Source organism: Polistes canadensis, unplaced genomic scaffold (assembly GCF_001313835.1).
Source record: "Polistes canadensis isolate GaletaPanama2010 unplaced genomic scaffold, ASM131383v1 scaffold_96, whole genome shotgun sequence".
In the NCBI taxonomy this organism is placed as follows: domain Eukaryota; kingdom Metazoa; phylum Arthropoda; class Insecta; order Hymenoptera; family Vespidae; genus Polistes; species Polistes canadensis.
The window spans coordinates 329,802-349,298 of NW_014569643.1; the positions used below are offsets into that span (position 1 = coordinate 329,802).

At 34.5% G+C, this 19,497-nt stretch overlaps 2 protein-coding genes across 2 annotated transcripts; both read left to right on the forward strand.

The window, feature by feature from the left end:
- Positions 1–7,521: 7,521 nt before the first annotated feature.
- Positions 7,522–9,950, forward strand: LOC106787277. The gene is made up of 4 exons (XM_014749493.1): positions 7,522–7,642; positions 8,856–9,022; positions 9,526–9,633; positions 9,697–9,950. Exons 1-4 carry the CDS (start codon positions 7,637–7,639, stop codon positions 9,821–9,823), a joined length of 408 nt encoding a protein of 135 aa, XP_014604979.1. The 5' UTR covers positions 7,522–7,636; the 3' UTR covers positions 9,824–9,950.
- Positions 9,951–13,898: 3,948 nt separating this feature from the next.
- LOC106787243 lies at positions 13,899–18,099 on the forward strand. The gene is made up of 4 exons (XM_014749440.1): positions 13,899–14,160; positions 14,727–14,899; positions 16,250–16,366; positions 17,510–18,099. Exons 1-4 carry the CDS (start codon positions 13,975–13,977, stop codon positions 17,637–17,639), a joined length of 606 nt encoding a protein of 201 aa, XP_014604926.1. The 5' UTR covers positions 13,899–13,974; the 3' UTR covers positions 17,640–18,099.
- Positions 18,100–19,497: the final 1,398 nt, after the last annotated feature.

Here is a 19,497-nt window from a genome sequence, read left to right on the forward strand (position 1 = left end):
TAATGGATTAAAAAAAGAAATAGAAAACTCGCAACACTTTGTTTTTTATCAAACAGAAGAAGAGTTTCAAAAAGAGAATAGGGAAAAATCGGGTCAAACCAGTTTCTGGATTTCCGTTAGCTGTTAAAATCACGCGTGTGTTAATCTTTCGTCCAAACATGGAATAAGCCAGGAGCGTGTTTAAAAAGAAGCTTCGTTGGTTGGTATATCGACGGATTCTCTTGTGTGTTTCCTGGTTGCAATCGAGAATCGTGGTAGCAGGCAGTGAGGTTCGCGATTCGTTGGAAAATCGATTAGGTTGGTTTGAAAATTCGTAGGATGGTCGATATCATCGAGAGAGAATTTGGGGAATTGGGGGCTGAGAGGGTGGCGAGGAATGAAAGAGAGAAAAAACGGACGGAATTTAAATTCACCTTTGGAAATCACCGACACGTTTTGTTGCCGTTCTAAGTTAAAAACAATCAAATTATCGGCTATCGATCGTTCCTTTCAAATATCCTCGGTGATCCTTTTTTATTTCTTTTTTTTATTTCTACAAAGATTTTACCTTTGTATTCGATTAAAAAGAGAGAGAGAGAGAGAGAGAGAGAAAAAAACAAAGGGGAGACAACGTAAAAAGATAGAGAGAAAGATTAGGAAAAAGTATTAAATAAAAACAAGAAAAAAGAATTGGTAGTAGTTTTTAAAGAGGGTAACTTCACTTGTAAAGGACTTTATTCGAATAAAATTAAATCATTGACTGATATGAGAATTGGCATGGAGAGTTTGAATTGTATTCTTTAAAAACCGCGTCGTCGTGTCTACTCGTCGTCTCGACTCGAACCGTCGATTAAAAAAACATCAAAGATTTCACTTTGAAATAACTCTTACCGGTGATAAAGTTCTCGACCCTATTTTTTCCCCCCCTCCCTTTTATTTTATTTTCTTTATATTTTGTTGTTGTTGTTGTTACTACAAACCAAACAGTTTTCGACAAAATCAAAATAAAAAAAAAAACCCGTTCGAGTTTCGTTGTGAGGTAGTAGTGGTGGTAATTAAAAAAAACCTACACATTATTGCGCGTGCACACTCATGTTTGTTATTTTTTATTGAAATTTATCGTAAATGGAAAATAAAAGAGAAGAAGGGCTTACTTTAACTTTCACTATTCGAAAAACTTCTTCTTCTTCTTCTTATTGGAAAAAGAACTTTTCTCTTGTATATGTCGTCTAGATGTCGAGATAAAGCTTTCGAGAAAGAAAATTCGTAGGAAAAGGGTAAGAAAAGAAAGTAACATGGTTTAGATGGTTGATCGAGCGAGAAGGGTAAAGAAGAAGATAGATCTATAGAAATAGATAGAAATAAATAGATAGAAATAAATAGATAGAAAGAGAGAGAGAAAGAGAGAGAGAGAGAAAGAGGGAGGGGGAAGATAAACCACATCGAATGTTTCGAGGCGGTGAACGAGATCGATTTGCGGTAATCGAGCGGACGTCGAAAATTGGGGGTGCTTTGTTAGTTACGTCGAAGACTAAAACGGAATTAAGGGTGGACCTTGTATTTCTCTCCATCTCTCTCTCTCTCTCTCTCTGTCACTTGTTCCATTGGAATGAACGTTAACCACGAAGCTACTAATTGAAGACTGATTTGGCACGAAAAGGGTTGAAAAGCAAGCTTAAAAGTATCTTTTTAAGAAAGAAAAGGGGCTTCCCTCCGTTAACTTAATTCTTGAATGGATCGTAGATCGATTACCCTATCGAGAAATTTATTCGCATATATCAACGACAAATTGTCTCATTTTCAGTTAATATTTTTTCATAATAGGAAATCAATTTATTGTGAAAACAGTGTGAGAATCGTAGATCGTGTGTCAGAATTTTTGAAAATGAGATTAATCATATTTTGTATGCTGTACTTCATTGTTTCTGGGTATAGTGATTCGGAAATTGTTAAAAGAACTACGAGGATAATTTCCTTTAGAAAGGGCAGCACTTTTTTTGTAAGTATTTATAAAAGGTTTGTTTTATTATTTCTATATTATTATATTATATTATATATATTTTTATTTATAATACTTATCGATTTTCTTCGTCGTGATAGTAATAAATCAATTATATAAACAATGAACTATAAGAGATATCGTAGAATTATAACGATACCGTTATTACTCAACACTTCGTCGTCGTTGTTATCTAAAAATCAGAAAATTTAATATAAAACTTGATTTTCTATACGAGGACGTTACGGTATCGAGATAATTAAAAGTTTCACGTCCTGGATAGAAGGTAGGCGAGAACACATCGGATTAAATTTATCGTTTTAAAAGCAAAAAACGCGAGAATAAAGATACGGGAGGAAGAAAAAAAAAATAAAATAACATCGGATGAGAAGTCAGGCTTAGCGAAACGATGATACAATTAATTATAATGATCGATCGTCGAAAATGTTCGGTTATTAATATAATGTTCAACTATAAATTCTGTATTTTGATATATTTATTGTAAAATATTTCCTTAGATTTTCATGAGCGAAGATTCGATTGGATTTAAATTCCCTTCTAATCGCATCTCGCCTATCTCTTATTCATTTCTTTTTCTTTTCTTGCCTTTTTCTTTTTTGGTCTATCACCTGTCTTTTCTACCGCTCATTGCACACGAACTATTAAATCTAAAACGTTGTAGAGCATTATTAAATCTTTTTAAGTCCCATTTAAACCGAATATATCCGATCTGACAATTTTTACTATTATTCGCGGAAATCGGATTTACTCTCATTCATCTACCTCCACTACCAACCACCCTCCACCCCATCCCCTTACTATAATTTCTTTCTCTCTGGAGTCCCACTGTTCGTTTTCTTTCTATCTCTGTTTCAACCATTAGTCCTGCCTGTCATTCAACGTAATCCAACGAAACGAATATAAGTCCATAGGAATTTCAATTTTCTTTCATCTTTGTGGAATTCCTTCGAGTCGATTAAATATTTCATTTCTTCTTCATGCTCGTCATAGAGATATAGAAACTTTTCTAAGAAAAATACACCCTATAATGTTTTGATAATTATATTTAAAACAATTCGTTTGCTTGTGACATCATATATTTCTTTTTCACATTTGAAATCAAATTTTAATTTCATACTTTATCTAGTCGCCCCTCTTGCGAATTCATATATTACCTAATTGACGTATAGTAATGCTACCTCTATTTTGTTCATACTTAAACTGATCAGTTCAGTTGTTTCATGATTATTTCATTAATTATTTCATTTCATTTCATGAAATGGATTTCACAAATTAACGTCAACATATATATTACATATACTTACACGTGTATATTTTATAACACGAAAGAAAAGAAAAAAAGTCTAGTTCTACTTGGTAGCAGTCTAAATCCGTGGAAACCTTTACTAATGAAGTCGCCTGGACTCCCTTTGATGCGCTCATCGTCATCGTAGCAAGCTTTATAAACTCTCTCGGTAGAGAATATCGAGCGGTCCTCTCTTCTGGAATTAACCCGTGTACGACAACGGTGCCGCGGGGACATAGATTTTTCATTAGATTTTCCCGTCAAGTTCTTCCACCTTGCTACGATGAGACATAAAGGGAGAAAGAGAAAGAAAACTTCACGTACATATTCGTTACAGATTTCCTACATATTTTATATAAGGGGTGTATCTATTACAAAGGGTTAACGAACATTCAAACAGTACGCCAACACAAAATCTCAGTCTTTTATATTAGAATATGCGATTCTTCCCATAAAGATGTCAGTCTGTTTTATCTCTACTGTTCTCTTTTTTTTTTTGTTTAATTTTTCTCTGCTGCTTTTATTACAAAATCGATACAAATAAAAAACGAGAAGAAAAAAACAAATTTTCATTTCGGCAGACGATTCGTTTCAGTTCGAAGTACGGTTAACATTCTAGAACAGCACCAGGTGTTTCAAAGCATCCCTTTCTAGCTGTATATCTATCCACGTGGCGATACGGTGAAATAGGGTTGGTTGGTTACTACGAAGGGAAGGGGATGAGTGGGGGAAATGGACTGGGGTGGATCCATCCTTTAACGATGGAAGAATTATGGCGGCGGTAAGCACCGATACGGTGGCACACTTACGACCGAGTGCACGGTAACGTCAATGAAACCACGCTGTTTAGTAGCTGCACTTTCTCATGCCAAAGACGACGACAACGACGACGACGACGACGACGACGACGAAGACGACGTTCCGTAAGAGCATCCTGCGAAAGACGATCGTATATAACTTTATTTTTCGTTCGAGGCTCTTTTAAAAGAAAGGAAAAAGAAAAGAAAAGAGAAACAAAAAACAAAAAGGTCGTTTGTCAAATTCAAACTGTGGCAAAAAGTTGGGCTGACTTTATTTTCTATATCACGAAGAAAATTGTTCGAAAAATGATCGACTCTAGTTGCTGTATTACACGCGACTAAATCGTAATCAATTGTTGTTGTTGGAGAGGGGAGAGTAGAGCCAAATTTTTTCTAAATGCATCTGTAGAAATAATATTGTTTAACTCTTCCATCTATTACTCCTCCCCCACCTTATCAACAATTAGCATTACTTACAATTAAACAATTTTGACAATAATGTCATTTGAAAATTTGTAATAAAAAGGTCCGCGTTAAAAGAGAATTTGAAAAATTGATTTGAATTTAATTTGAATAAATAGAACAAAAATCGTGAAGATATTTCAAAACGAAAGTACAGTACTGTGCGCGTGTATAAGTGTGTCTCTGTGTGTTTGTATACTAGAGCAATTGGAAGGTCGAAGGGAGAAGGACGTTTTCGCGATACTATCCTAAAAGGCATTCTCGATTTATCACTCAGGCTTTCTCTCAAGGGAAAACGAGTGGATGCATTTTACTCTCGGCGTCTTTAAGAATGCAAGGAGAATTATGAAAGTTCGCGATAATGTGCCAGCCCTGTTGTAGAGTTCGTGCCTTCGCGAAGAAGAGACCCTGAGAGAGGGTTAGGGCTCTTGGGTCGTCCTATCTATGTATATAAACCAATCGAAATTTGTCATTGTCGTCCTGGTTTCTATCGATTCTTTACTAAGAACACCCAAGAAGAAGTAGCATCCTTGCAATATGCAAATATTTTAGCATGATTCATCATTCACGATTTTTCGAGACTTCCAACAAAATTATACCCCTTTTCTTCTCTTTCTCCTTCGTGTTATTTCCTTATTTAGAAAAAATCATTTCGATAGGCGATTAAAATCATGCCAAAAATCATTCATTTCCATTTAAATATTGTTTCTGATTGATTGCTCGTTCCTTTTCAATTTTTTCCCTTCTTAAAATTAATTTTCATTTATTTTTATACGAATTATAGTACATCATAGATTAGAATTAGTTGAGTCTTGACGTGTATTGTTATACCCATAACAAAGAGTTCCCTTCTCCCTTTAATATCTCTTCCTTTAGATGTGTTCACCCTCATCGAAATCATTCCAATCTCCCTTCCGCGATAAATCATTTAAGTTTCATCCTCGTAGATGTACACGCATACATGGAAACGATTTTCCAAGAAGACACGTGCCTATAAGTCATAGAAAATCTCTTAGATTTATCACCCTTATTCTTTCCAACATTTCGAAGCCTAAGACCGATCATATTCATGGAAAATTCCATGCTAAATTCAAGCCACGTATAATCGTAATCCTTCTACGATCAAATCAAACTCGTCGAGAGGATTTGAATATTTTCCGACGAATTAACTTATTGATTACTACGCATGATCATTATCTTTTCACCTAAGTATTCAAACGTTATATAATTTTGTTAAAACTAAAGAGAAAGAAAAAAACTAATCATCATATTGAAACGTTGATGTTAGGGAAGTGTGAAGTAGGTTGTTTGCATTTGTCGAAAAGGTTCTGCTTCCGATCTCGTACGTATTATATGTTGGTAGTAGTAAAGGTGATGAGGATGATGGTGATGGGGTAGTGGTTGTGGTAGTAGTAGGGGTGGATGTTCGGTTGACAAACGGCTTGCCAGATCCAGGCGACGAGCCTCTGGCTCCCCTATCGTGCAAGCGTTGCCTTTTGCCACGTTTACACGAGTGCAATACCTTCACGATATAGAGTTTAATAGCAACTAGAGCCAGTACCACCTGGCCCTGCCACTCTGTTTCTGCCAACTTTCTCTCGGCTACTGTGTAAGAGAGAGAGAGAGAGAGAGAGAGGGAAAAGGGTGAAAGGGGGGGGCTTGTACCGTCTATGTTTTTGTGTGTGAAAACTAGTCGAGGAGAGTCCGGACGACGTACGTTCGTCCTTTCACCTTCTCTTTTTCTTTTTCTTATTCTCTTGCTGTCTCTCTTTTCACAAGCTTGGAAAATCCCAGTGGAATTGGAGACGGTGATAAAATGGAAAACGCGTCGCTTCAAAGCCGGAAGTCAGAGAGAGGGAGAGAGAGTGAGGAGAGAGAAAAAGAAAACTTGTCCTAAAGGGTAGGCCGTTTCTTAACGTCAAACGAACAACCCAAAAATGTCTTTTATTCTACTTGGACCATTTGATTATTCTTTAAAGGATTACGTTCAAAGTACTTCTCGTTTAAGACGAGAGAAAAAAAAGAATAGAACTAGAGGAGATACACATTTTGTATGAGTTTATATGTGTATATCAATTTCAAATATACCTAAACACGGATTTGATTTCTTTTCTTTTCTTTCTACTACTTCTTAACCCTTTCCTTCCAGACTTTTTTTATTTTTCTTCGCATATATCCACTCCACTTTCTTTCATTCATTTATTCGTTCTCTTTCTTTCTTATTTTCTTTCTTTCTTTCTTCCTTTCTCTCCATTGCTTTTGCATAAACTTGGAAAATTTGTAGAATTTCGTTGGTTCGATGTACTCAAAAGCATCTTATCGTATTCCCTATCGTATTCTATCGATCCGGAAATGGATTTACGTGGAACTTGTTTCAGTTACTACTATAACATAGGACCGCGAGGAAACGGAATAAGCATATCAAGTGTATTGCAAGACGATACCTAAACGTATACTTGTCTTTTTTTTCCAACCATCTTTGAAACAACTCTACTTTCTCGAACAATGCTACTTATTTTGTTCTTCTTTTTCTACTTAACTTGTAATTATCCTTCGACTACGTATATTTTTTCAAAATAATAAACGATTAAATACTCCTACGAGATTAAATAGATAAATTGTGTCCTACGAAAAAGATTTCAATACTATGAAATACCTAGGACCGATTTTAAGTACGCGAACAAAAAAAGATTCGTTCGATAAATATTTTTTTTTTTATAAATAATATATATATAGCTACATTTCCGAATAGAGGTGGAGATATTGAAATTTGTGTAAAGAAGATATTAATCAAATATTCACTTTATATCGATATAACATTCCCTCTTCGAAGATGCTCCAATATGAATAAGTTTTCTTTTCCTTCCATAGGTATGGTATGAAGAAATAGGGGGTGGTAGGAGAAAAGTGGTGATGGCTTTAGTGGTGGTGGTGATGGTAGTAGGGTTTAAGGGGAGGGGGGGCGGTAGTTTGGATGTAGTAGACGTAGCTTATCCGAACCATAGTAAAAATATTCCATATTTCAGTCTCTCAGCAGGCATCGAAGCGAAGCTGGAAGAAAACCGATAGAAACTGAACGAGCATGCGTTTATGTATGTGAGTGTGTGCGTGTGTAGGATAAACGTGAAAGTTTTTCTTTTGAGAACGCAATCCTTGTAATACGGAAACTATAAATATGGCTACCACGGCATGTGTTAAACGTTTTCTTTATTTCTTTATTCCACTTCTCTATATCTGTCTCATTCTTTCTTTCTTTTATTTCTAAAACCGTGTCTCACAGTCAGTGTTGCATATTCGGGAGAAGTTTCGCTCAACGAATTGCGATTCCCACGATTTGATACTTTTTTATTTTATCTCATAGTCTTTCCCTTCTCTTTCTCTTTTTCCTTATCGTATCTTCTTTGTCTTCAACATTTCCAGTCGAGATTTTGTACGTTAAACGATAATGCTATACGCGATGCACCGAACACGTGAACATGCCCATAGAAAATAAATTCATACAACACGTAACCGTGTCACTCCACTTGAACGTTTTCTAGTTTTGTAATAGTGCTACCTTTCTCTCTCTTTTTTTCTTTCTCTTTCTTTTCCTTTTTCACTCCTTTCCCTTTTTTCTTTTCTCATTTATATCATACATATTCCTATACCGAGTATCTCCAAACGATTTTATTACACGTACGATATAAAAATATTAATTTCATGAAATATTCAACGTCATTCTTATATTCAAGATTGAACAAAATTGTCTACGAATCATATTCCGAATAAATTTATAATTATTTTCTAAATGTTATACTTTTTTATCAGCTTTCTTGAATTTATGGAAAATCTGTCAAAGGAATATTCTAGTTCTTTGTGTTACTAAAACGTAGAGTGATGCCGATGCTCTGAGAATTGCTGATTTTTTTCTTCTTTTTTTTTTCTATTCATTATACTGTAATATGTAACCTCTTCCAACGTTGCTTATAATACTAAGCAAACTGGTACGGTTGAATCTCAAAGAAACTCTCATATTGAAATCTCTTCATATTTTTTTCTTCTTAAATTCTTTTCTCTTACATAATATCGTTTCTTTTTATCGTTTCATCTATCCTTCAGATATTTTTCTCGTTATTATTTTCTTTATCAGCTTATTATTCTCGTACCGGCAATAAACCTTCTATCACGATAAAAGAATTTTTATTTATGATTAAATGATTTTTCTTCAAACTTAAATCTTAAATTTGACGATAAAAATAATCATAATCTATACCTATGCGTATTAACGACTAATAATATTTATAATATCTATTTAATTTGAACTTCTCAGTACAGAATGAATTATAAGATAACATCGTTCCCGGATAAAACACCGATTTTCGCTCAGGCTGCTGGTTTCAAAGTCGCATGGGAATTACCAACAAATAACATCTTGGACAATCGCGTTGGCAGATCCCTTTCGGAGATCCACAAATCCGCGAAGCTAGTTTACCAAAGGTAATAAATAATTAAATAGGAAGTTAATAATGGAATGGACGAGTCACTGATTTTAGGATCACCTGGCCTAGAATTCCGAACGTTTAGGATATATATGTATATATATATATATGTACATGTATATACCTTTATGTATATACAATTGAAGGTAAGGGGAAGGGTGGAAAGCAAAGAGGCCGGATTTCTGGGCGTTCTCTTCAAGATTTCGGCGGTAGGAAGGTGGTTTAAATATTGCCCAATGCAATCTCGTCTTCTCAAAAGCCAACCCTTACCTAAGTCTCCATTACGATCCCTCAACGATAAATCTTTACTTCTCCTTTGATTCCCATATAAATTCCATTGAATTAATTCGTTTAATCGAATTGAAAATTGCTATAAATTGCTATCAAGTTTTAACAAATCCATTGAAAATGTAACATCAATTATGGGATATTTCTGTTATTTCCTTTTTCTCCTTATTATTTCTTTTAATTTAGTTTATAAAAATACGCGATATGTTTCAGTCACGGTTTTGACGGGCACTCTTGTCTCTTGAAGAACATTTGCCATATTCTAGAGTACGTTAAACGAAATGACGGCGTTATTGCGAAGATATTGAAATTATTCGTCGGGTAAGCGTTCCGCATATTAATATCAATTACACGTCTCCGGTATTAATCACGTTCCGTTTTCAGGCCGTACATTAATAACGACACGTCGACCAATCCTGGATCGTCGGATTTCTGTCGCGTTCATCTAGAAAATTGTCCATTACAGTTTCAAGGGGTCAACGCTTTTTCCAACAGGATTTACGATCTTTGATAATGTTATTTCTAGATCAAGAGGATTCTACATTTACGATTTTCTATTCAATTCTATTTCGAAAATATATTAAGTCGTTTAGTATGGGACGATCGATTACTATAATTACTTTCAGTTCGAGATTTGATATTTAATACTTAATGACCTAATATATATATATATATATATCTTTATAAAGTCCTGAACAAATTGATGCAATTAAATATAGAATTGTTTAATCCGTATATTTGTAATTATAAGATCACGTAACTTATAAAAGTTCATGGAATTTAATCGTAGCGAATATTAAAGCTTTAACGATAATTTAACCACTTTAACTAGGACGACCTAACGACTCCTAATTCGTAGTAACTTGTCCACGGTACGCGTTATAAGCGGCTACACTGTTTTAATAGAGAGAAAGAGAGAGAAAGATCCCAGGGAAAAGTAGAAAATTTCTTTCCTTTTTTACAACGGAATTTAAAAAGATGGAGGATGCTCGTGTTGAAAATTCTCTTTTCACCTGTGAAAATTTCATTTTTTCGTGGCGATGACCACGATGATTAGTGGTTTTACTGTAAAGTAGGAGGTGGTAAGTTACGAGTAAGGGGAGGAAAAATATATCGACGTCAGAGCCATTATTTCTCTCTCTCTCTCTCTCTCTACTGATTGTGAATACCAACACACGTTCGTATGAAGTTCATATAAAAGATAAAAAAGAGAAACGCGTATTTTAGAGAATTATAATCATATACTTAGTAAATATATATCAAGGATAAACTTTTTCAACTAATATTCTATATCCTTCTCCTTTTTCTTTTAAACGATGAACGATAATTTCCTTATCTGTGTATACGTTAGATCAAATTTCATTAGAGTATTCTCGTATAATACTCTTTCACGTGCATTGAGTTGACTTATAAAATTTCTCAATCCCCATACATCCATTCTCGAATAAATTCTTTTTCATTTTTAGTTTCATTCGCATTCCCTAGTCTTTCCCCATATCTCATCCCTCGTCTCTTTCTATCTGGTCACGTCGTTCTATCAATAGACAGAGAGTGCGTATGAGAGTGAGAGAGTAGAGTGGTTATAATTGCATCTGGCGGTCCCGTTGGTGGGCACGTTAACGAAAAGCATTAATTTAGAATGCTCTGTGGTTTTCTTCTCAGACAAGCAAATACTCATACAACTCCCATATCCAATTAACGGCTCGCTCGTTTTCCCACGATGAGCTATGAAACGAGGAAATAAGAGTTGGCGAATGAAAAGGAGCCTAAAAGCTTCACAGCTTTTCTTCCATCTTTCTTTTTCTCTTTTTTTTATTTATATTTCATTATATCTACTTATATTCCTTTTTTTTCTCTTTTTTTTTACATACGATTATATATGTCACTTATATCACTTATGTCACTTATATTACTTTATCTTTTTTTCCCCTCAAATTTTCTTTCTTTCTATATATTATTGTATTTATCTATCGTCTGATTGCAAATGCTTCACACGCTAATTAAAAGTGACCGAAAGAGGTTTCGAAAGAGAGAAAGAGAGAGAGAGAGAGAGAGAGAGAGAGAGAGAAGCAAACTTTAAAGGACATCCGATTATTGACTTTCCTTTCAGTTTCTTAATTGCTTTTAACAACTTGCGGTAGAAATGGGAAAAGCGTAAAATTCTTCCGTATTTTTGTGACATCTCCGATGCTTTTCTTCTATCAAAAAGATCGAGATTTGACGATAGAAATTCTAGGATACCGAATTCGAATTGCTTTTCATTCGAAACGAAGATTCTTTTCTAAACAAGATGGTAAAGAAATAGAAAGAAAAAGATTATCGTCAAAGAGCGTGTACACACGCTTGCTTCCCCTTTTTGAAAGGAAAAATTCATTTGCGCGTCGCAAATTTCGATCAAAGATTTATACGTACCATCATACGAACTAACACTTCGGTTCTTTACTTTGCTTTTCTTTTTTGTTTAACTTTTTCTTTTCTTTCTTTTTTGTTCTTTTTTATTTTCTTATCGTCAATTTTTCAAACAAGCCACGCGAAGAATAACATTTTTACCCGTATACTTTAGTTTTTTATCTCCCACTCGTAATAGCAACCTGATAAATATTTTAAAGAGAAAGTTACGACTGCACATAAATGGATCTTATGTATATCCATCTTCACTCCTTTCTTTCTTTCTTTCTTTCTTTCTTTCTTTTCCTATTTCTCTCTTTTTATCTACGTTTCTCATAGAAAATGCAAAAGGAATGTTTACATCAAGCAGACGTGTTTATTCTTCCTCTTTTACCAACGCAACTATCTTCAAGGCTTCCTAGATTCAGTTTTAGGAAAGTAAAGCAACGCTTTTCAAATTCGTTCCATGCCGTATTTAATCTTTCGTATTCATGAATAATAGGAAGGGCAGATTAGAGAAAGAGAAAGAGAAAGACTGTAAGAAAGGGAGAAAGGGAAAACATTGAAGCTGTTCGCCTTTTGTACCAGTTTTCCTTTATCTTTTAATACATTACAGCGCGATCTATTAATCTAAGAATTTTCCTATAAAGATAGTCTCTTCATTTAAATTACATTAACTATCTATTTACCTATATAACTACTTACTTGCTTACTTTGATACGGAAAACATGAGATTTTAAACAAAATAACTTCAATCAAGAACCTTTTATTATCCAATTAGATTCTTATTTATATGAGAATATTTAAGATTATAAATGAAATTTTTACAAATATATCCTTTGATAGTAGCTTTGAAGAAGCATCTCAAATTGAAAAAAAAAATAGGAGTTTTATTAAATTACTCGACAGGATAGTTTTCAATATATACACCTAAAAATCCCTGGGGAACCGTGAAATATTATACAATTTTCAATATTTTCATTTTATTTCCGACTTCTTATTCGTACGAAATTGGTCTTTCGACAGTTGTTATAATACAATCAAAAAATATATAAAATAGAATACGGGTACCTGAGTTCATTTTTTCAATAACATCAACGTTTTTTTTTTGTTAACCAGTCAAACTTGTATACGTGGTCATCCACCTCTTGCAGAAATGTTTGAACGAGAACTCGAATAAATAAGTTAGCTTAGCTTTATTTAACTTAGGAATATCGCTGGATAAACAGGTGGGGTGGTCATTTGAACCGGTATAAAAAAAAGAAAAAACGGAGAATGCTCCGAGAAGAGGTTACTACCGTTACCGAACACTCGGAAATCACCAAAGAAAACATTATTCTCCATCTTTCTTTTTCTTTCTCTTTCTCATTTCATCCCGAGTTGTTTAGTAAATCTTGAAATCTTCAAGAAGAAACTAAACTAACCAACAGCTGCCGGCAGAGCATCAAGACAGCGTTCAATCTACTTCGTGAGATATAATATTTAACGAATCCATGCAGTTTCTATATCATCTAATCGATATCACGTTGTTGAAAATGACACGAGCATAACAGAGATGAGGATTATTATAATATAAGGATTTTCATCTTAATCGTCGCGAACGTTATTTTATTTTCATTAATTTAATATAAATCTGATTTTTTGTAAACGATCGGTTATTATTAAATCGATTTACATCCTTCCCCTTTTACGATCCTCGCAACACGAGATTCTTTTCTTCCACAAACTTCTCCGGGGTTTCTCGATTAATCCAAGTTTTTCGAACAATCTCCTCTCGGTATCGTGGAAAGAAAAAAGAAAAAAGGGAACAACGATGAGAGGAAAAATGAGGAAGTAAAGTGAGTTTATTTATGTTATCGTAGAGAAATTTGTAGTAAACGCATGGTGAAATCATTTATTATTCGTCATTTTCTTTCTTTTTTTCTTTAATATAAAAATACTTATAATCATTCGTAAAAATGATTTATTATTTAGAAATTGACGATAACGTAAATAATTGTTGAAAGAAAATTTCTTTCTTTATAAATCGTTTGTTATTTTTAATTAGAATATATTTTATTAGATTTTGGATAAATATCATTTTGGAATAAAATAAAAATGAAATTGACGAAGTTTGGAAAATAGGAAGATAATGAAAGTGCGTTTGATGTTAAAGTGAAAGATCATTGAAGAAATCAGTTGCTTCCGTGTATGCCGTTATAACCTGGAAGTGACGTACAAAGGATTCAGGAAAATAGAGGAAAATAAAGTTTTGGCTTAAGTCTACTCGAAAAGATGAAAACTTTCCGTCGTTTCTTTAGTCATCTACTCGTGATCGTATGGTGTTTGGATTTCTTCTTTTTATACGCTAGCAGCTTCCACGAGGATGTACGAGGAAATTCCGCGGAAGTCGAGGTTGCTCCGAGAATGCACTCACGACAAAAGAGATATCTGATCTTCCCCGAAGGTAGCAACTTACAGGTAAATAACGTTGCTGGAATATCTAACTTCTGCATCTTTCTAACAATTATTCCTTCGGACGCTTTTCGTACCATTCAAATTATATTTTAGAAAATACTCATTTAATTTAACGACGTACGTTTCTCAACAAAATTGGATAAACGTTTAATCTCAATAATATACACTTCCCAAATCAGAACTAAAACATTTGTCACGACTGTTTATTTTATAATTTCCAATAATATAGATACAATGTGAATACAAAATAGAATAAAATAAAATAAAATAACGACAAGTAAGCAAATAGATAAGAACAGTTTGAAAAGAGGGACAAATGAGTACTCATTGTCAAGCTAGATATATATATATATATCGATATCATTCTAGATAGAATTTTCGCGCGTTTAGCGTGCATGAATCGACAGAAATCCAATGTGAAACGTATATCGTTTAATATAGAATAAATGCATACATATGCACAAAGGTAACATTTCACCTAACAAAACAAACACACACACACACATACACAGAAACAAACAAATAAACATAGATAGATGTAGATACATTTATATATAAATCCATTTTAGTTAGTGTACTGCTTGACTATCGGAGCGTATGGCAGAAACGATGATTTGGTGATGGGTCTGACAGCAGCGTTGGCTTGGGAACTTCCGAGTAAAGTCGACTCCAAGATATCGGATTTACTTCACCGTAGAAGCCGAAGTGTCATGTTTCCGAAGGTTGAAGCTTTCTTGCAGTCGTGAGTACCTCGCGGTTTCTAACTAGAAGATTGTTACTTCGAAGTGGAGTTAAAGTAATTTGTCGTTGTCCAAACTCTTGGAAGGAAAATTAAATTCGTTTCCTTCTCTTTCCCTCTCTTTCTCTCTCCTTATTGAGACTTACGAGCAGGGAGTAAGAAACGTCATAGTCCAAAACAGAACAAGAAGAAGAAGAAGAAGAAGAGAAAAGAACGAAATATCAAATACAATAACGTATCTACAAACACGCACGCACACATCATACATATGCATATGAAATATCATGTATAATACTAGGCACTTTTGAAATGATATTTGTTTAGAAAAAAACACAAAATGGGAGGATAATCTTCGTAACGTTTGCGTTGATGCGTTTCAATTTGCCCATTTCAAGTTAACGAAAAGTTCGTGAAAATCAACGGTGAAATAACAACGGATTTTGGTCCGTTGCCTTTATTTTGTTTCTTTTCCTCGCGATTGCAACTTACAAAAAAGAAAGAAAGAGAGAGAGAGAGAGAGAGAGAGAGAGAAAGGAAGAAAGAAATAGGACCGACGGAAGTTATCCTCGAGGCAACGAAAATAACGGGAGACTTATGGCGTTGTATTCCGTAGGAAATGGGCCGCCCTTATCCCACGTAAATCCACGGAGAACTAAAGCAATCTTCCACTGTCGAAGCAACGAGCTTTCTCTTTCTTTCTTTCTTTCTTTCCTACATATTTCATCCCTCTATCTCATTCTCTTTCTCTTTTTCTTTCGCACGTTAAGCTACACACATACATGTATACAGATGACGCATCAAATCGATCGAGTTATTTCTATCGCGAATGAAGAAGAATGCGGTTACGATTTTCCACGCGTTTAACACCTTTTGACGTTCGATCCTTCTCGAGGCTCCAAACCTACGAAGATAATAATAATCGTTTCTCGAATAAACACATCTCATGGGAATAACGATGCGAAAAAAGGGACCTCCCTTTTTTTTCGTTTCTTTTCTTTTCTTTTCTTCCTTTTTTCCTTCCCTCGAAAGTATGTTTCGATAACTGAACGGAACACAAAAATAATAATGTTGTTTACGAATCAGTCAATCGATTGACAACAAAATCATTAATTTTTTTTTATTACCAACGCGCAAAAAGATTCTCTCTCCCTCTTTCAATTTATCTCGTTAAGTAGTAGGAAACTTTAGCGATTAATTGTTTTACAAAGAAGAGAGAAGGAGGAAGAGTAGAATGGGTGTGTTAAGTTTTAGGGAAAGTGTTGGTGATAGTTCGTTTAATCCAAGAGCATGACGTGTTCTCATCGAACTTTGCTATGCCAGAGAAGTGGATTTTAAATTAAACTTTATCGATAGCACTGGAATCGACGGAAGATCCTGCGTAATGAAGGCCCTGTGCGAGGCAGGCCAAAGACATCCATCTCAAATCGGCAAGGGAACCTTTATTCAAGAACTCCTGCACGCCATTTTTACGTAAGTCCAAAATTGTTCTTTCCTTTTTGTTTTTTTTTTTTTTTTTTTTCACAAATATTTCCTAGCATTTCAATAATAAAGCGATAACTTAAATAATTATAGAAAATTATTTGATAAATAAAATAAGTTTTTCAATTATTTGAAGAAAAATTAAATCGAATTTTGTGGTCACCGCGGGGATCGAACTTTTAACTTTGATATTCCAAATGTTGCTCGCGTATTATCTTCTGTTTTTATTTTCATCTCTCACTTTTTCTTTCATCTTCTCTGAAATTGTAAGAAAACGCTGTGACAACGACGCCATCGCGGGAAGTTAACATTTTTCTCAAGTTTCCTTCCTCTTTTATATTCGCCCGACGTTAAGTTCAGTGTATTTCACTTAGCTGTTAGACGTTCGTTTAAAGTGTTTTATGTTAAGTTACGCTAGTTCCTTCCCCTTTCCAGTCCACATTTTCCTCGATATCGGACGATTTAAATAAGCAAACGAGCTCCCTACCTCGTGTTCCTTCCTCTTTCACTTTTTCGTTGCACATGCATAGAAATTGCAAAAGTACTACGAAGAACGCGAAACTCTGACAGGGGGATGGAATAGTTCGGTAAACGAGCAAACGAAATTCGTAGGAACAAGATAACGAGAAAGAGAGAGAGAGAGAGAGAGAGAGAGAGAGAGGGACTGAGAGAAAAAGGGGAGGGAGTGAGGAAGAAACGAAATGAAATAAACGTTGGGGTAAGATGCAAGAACGGCGGAAAATGATATTGGTGTCGTTTAGCAATGCTTGAAAATATTACCCCGACACGATTAACTTCCTTCCAATTAGAAAGATCGTTCGCCATACATTTCGCGATGCTTCTGAAAATCTAATTAATTATAATATATTTGCCTTATCTGCGTCGCATTGATCGTCGAAACAAATTACACGAGTATTATTTCGATTTAAATGCATAAATATATATATATAAAATAAGAGAAAAAAAGAAAAAACAAAAATAAATGAATATTCTTCTTAGGAGATTTTGAGTTTGTTTGCGAAAGGGTTTTAAAAAGAAAACATAATACAATGAAATGAAATGAAATAAGTCATTGGATCGATTGAAAGTGTAATAATAAATGTATAAAAAAAGAAAAATGTTGTTTGCTTTTAGATTACCAAAAGATGGAGGAAAATTCGAACGTTTTGAGGATCGAGCTTACGAAGCAGCGTATGAAAACGGTGGAAACTGTAAAGAACTTTATCCAACGTGCCGGCACTCCATTTACAATGTGGATCTTTGAGATCGGAATAGGCGAGGCGAGACGAAAGCTTCGCCGAGAAATCGTAAGAAAACCTGTGCGATGTTACTGTTGCTGCTCACGGTGTAAAAGAAAAGCTCACGGTCTAAGAAAAAGCTCACCGCCATACTCGTCGACCGTTCCCCTAAGATCCGATAGGAGAAAACTTTTCAAAACTGACGTAGAAACGTGCTTCAAGTTTTTTCTTTTTGTATCTTTTTTTTCTTTCGTTTTTTTGGCTCCACTCCAATCGATCCTTTCGATTCGTCCGGATGGGAGAAGGATAATGCTTCAACTTCCGTCAAAATCGTTCCGATCTTTTTACCTCTCGGCGAGATCTTAAGAAAGACCCTAAGGAAATTACACACTTTTCTTTTTCTTTTTCTTTTTCTTTTTACTCCACTTTTATTACATTTATGTTTATCACACATCTAATAATTTCGACCGAAGAAACGTATGCACTTCGTGCGTATTTATTTCGGAAGGAAAAAAAAGAAAAAGAAAAATAAAGGGATAAAATATTGATCATTGTTTACTTCTTATTCATTTCATGAAATTCCCTTCAATTGTTATTGTAATACTCGTAAATATATAATAATATAAACGATGTTTAATCTTTTGGAAATTCTTATTCATCGATTCTCTTTTCTTCCTAATATTTTCTAATAAAATCGCTACGATGATCGTAATACCCTTCTTCCCTTATTCCTTTTTCTTTTTTAAATATAAGTTCTTGGTTTTTTCCAAGCATCTTCTTGGAAAAAGGCATCGGCATCGTATTTTCTGGAAAAACGTTTTTAGCCGAGCTCATCGGGACCCCAACGTCAAAGGCGAAATGCTTCTAACATTTTGGGTTCTTTTTTTTATTTTACAATTTTGAAAAGGTAATAGCCTCCTACTTGAAGAGTTTTATCTTTGATCAAACTTAAGGTTAAAGTTTGACCGAAGTTTATTCGGTTTGCGTTGATCAAAGGAAGATCGTCCTGGCGAATCTTTTAATCTTTCAAAGTGTAATTACCGTTGAAATCTTAAAATTTTCTTCATTCGATACTGCCCTTTTTGAAATGAATTAATTGAAATCGTTAACAAAAAGGACGCTATTATACAATAGCGATATCAACTAAATTATACGGTCAAAGATGAAATTAATTGAAACAAAAACAAACGCGATATCAATGGAACTTTATAATTTGAATCCTTTGACGACCCAGTGGCACCACGTTGGTCATGCGACAACGAAAAATCAAGCTCTAAAGTTAGAATGGATAAAATTCGTTTTACATACACGAGAACGTCGGGGTAAATATTTTCTTATTTAAATTTTTCATTATTCTCTACACGACGAGATATTGCGTTTTCTTCTCAGCAACGGCAACAGCAGTGGTTCATTTTGGTAGGAGAGAAAGAGATCTGATTGAAGAAGGAAGACAAACGAAAGAAGAAGAAGAAGAAGAACAAATTTCGATTGATTTTCAAACGATAGCTCGTTAGCAAAAAAAAAAAGAAGAAAAAAAGAATATAAAAGTAATTCAAATCGAACGATTACGATGTAAATAATTTTCGAAACTAATCAACGATTTCGAACAAACGAACAAACGGACGAACGAACGAGTACGAACGAGAACGAAAAGTTTTAACAACGCGATGTCTCACCTCGCCTACCCTTTTCCTACCTAGTCCTCCCACCCCATCCTTCCCCCCAACTCTCTCATGAATATTCCAAACCGGTCATTATATTACGTCGACGGGCCGTATAATTCATTTCGGTGCGGCTTCGAATAATTTTCGCGACGTTTTGCATTAATAAAATGGCCACTCGACTATCGTCAATTTATAGCTCATTTCGTTGGAGTGGTCCGAG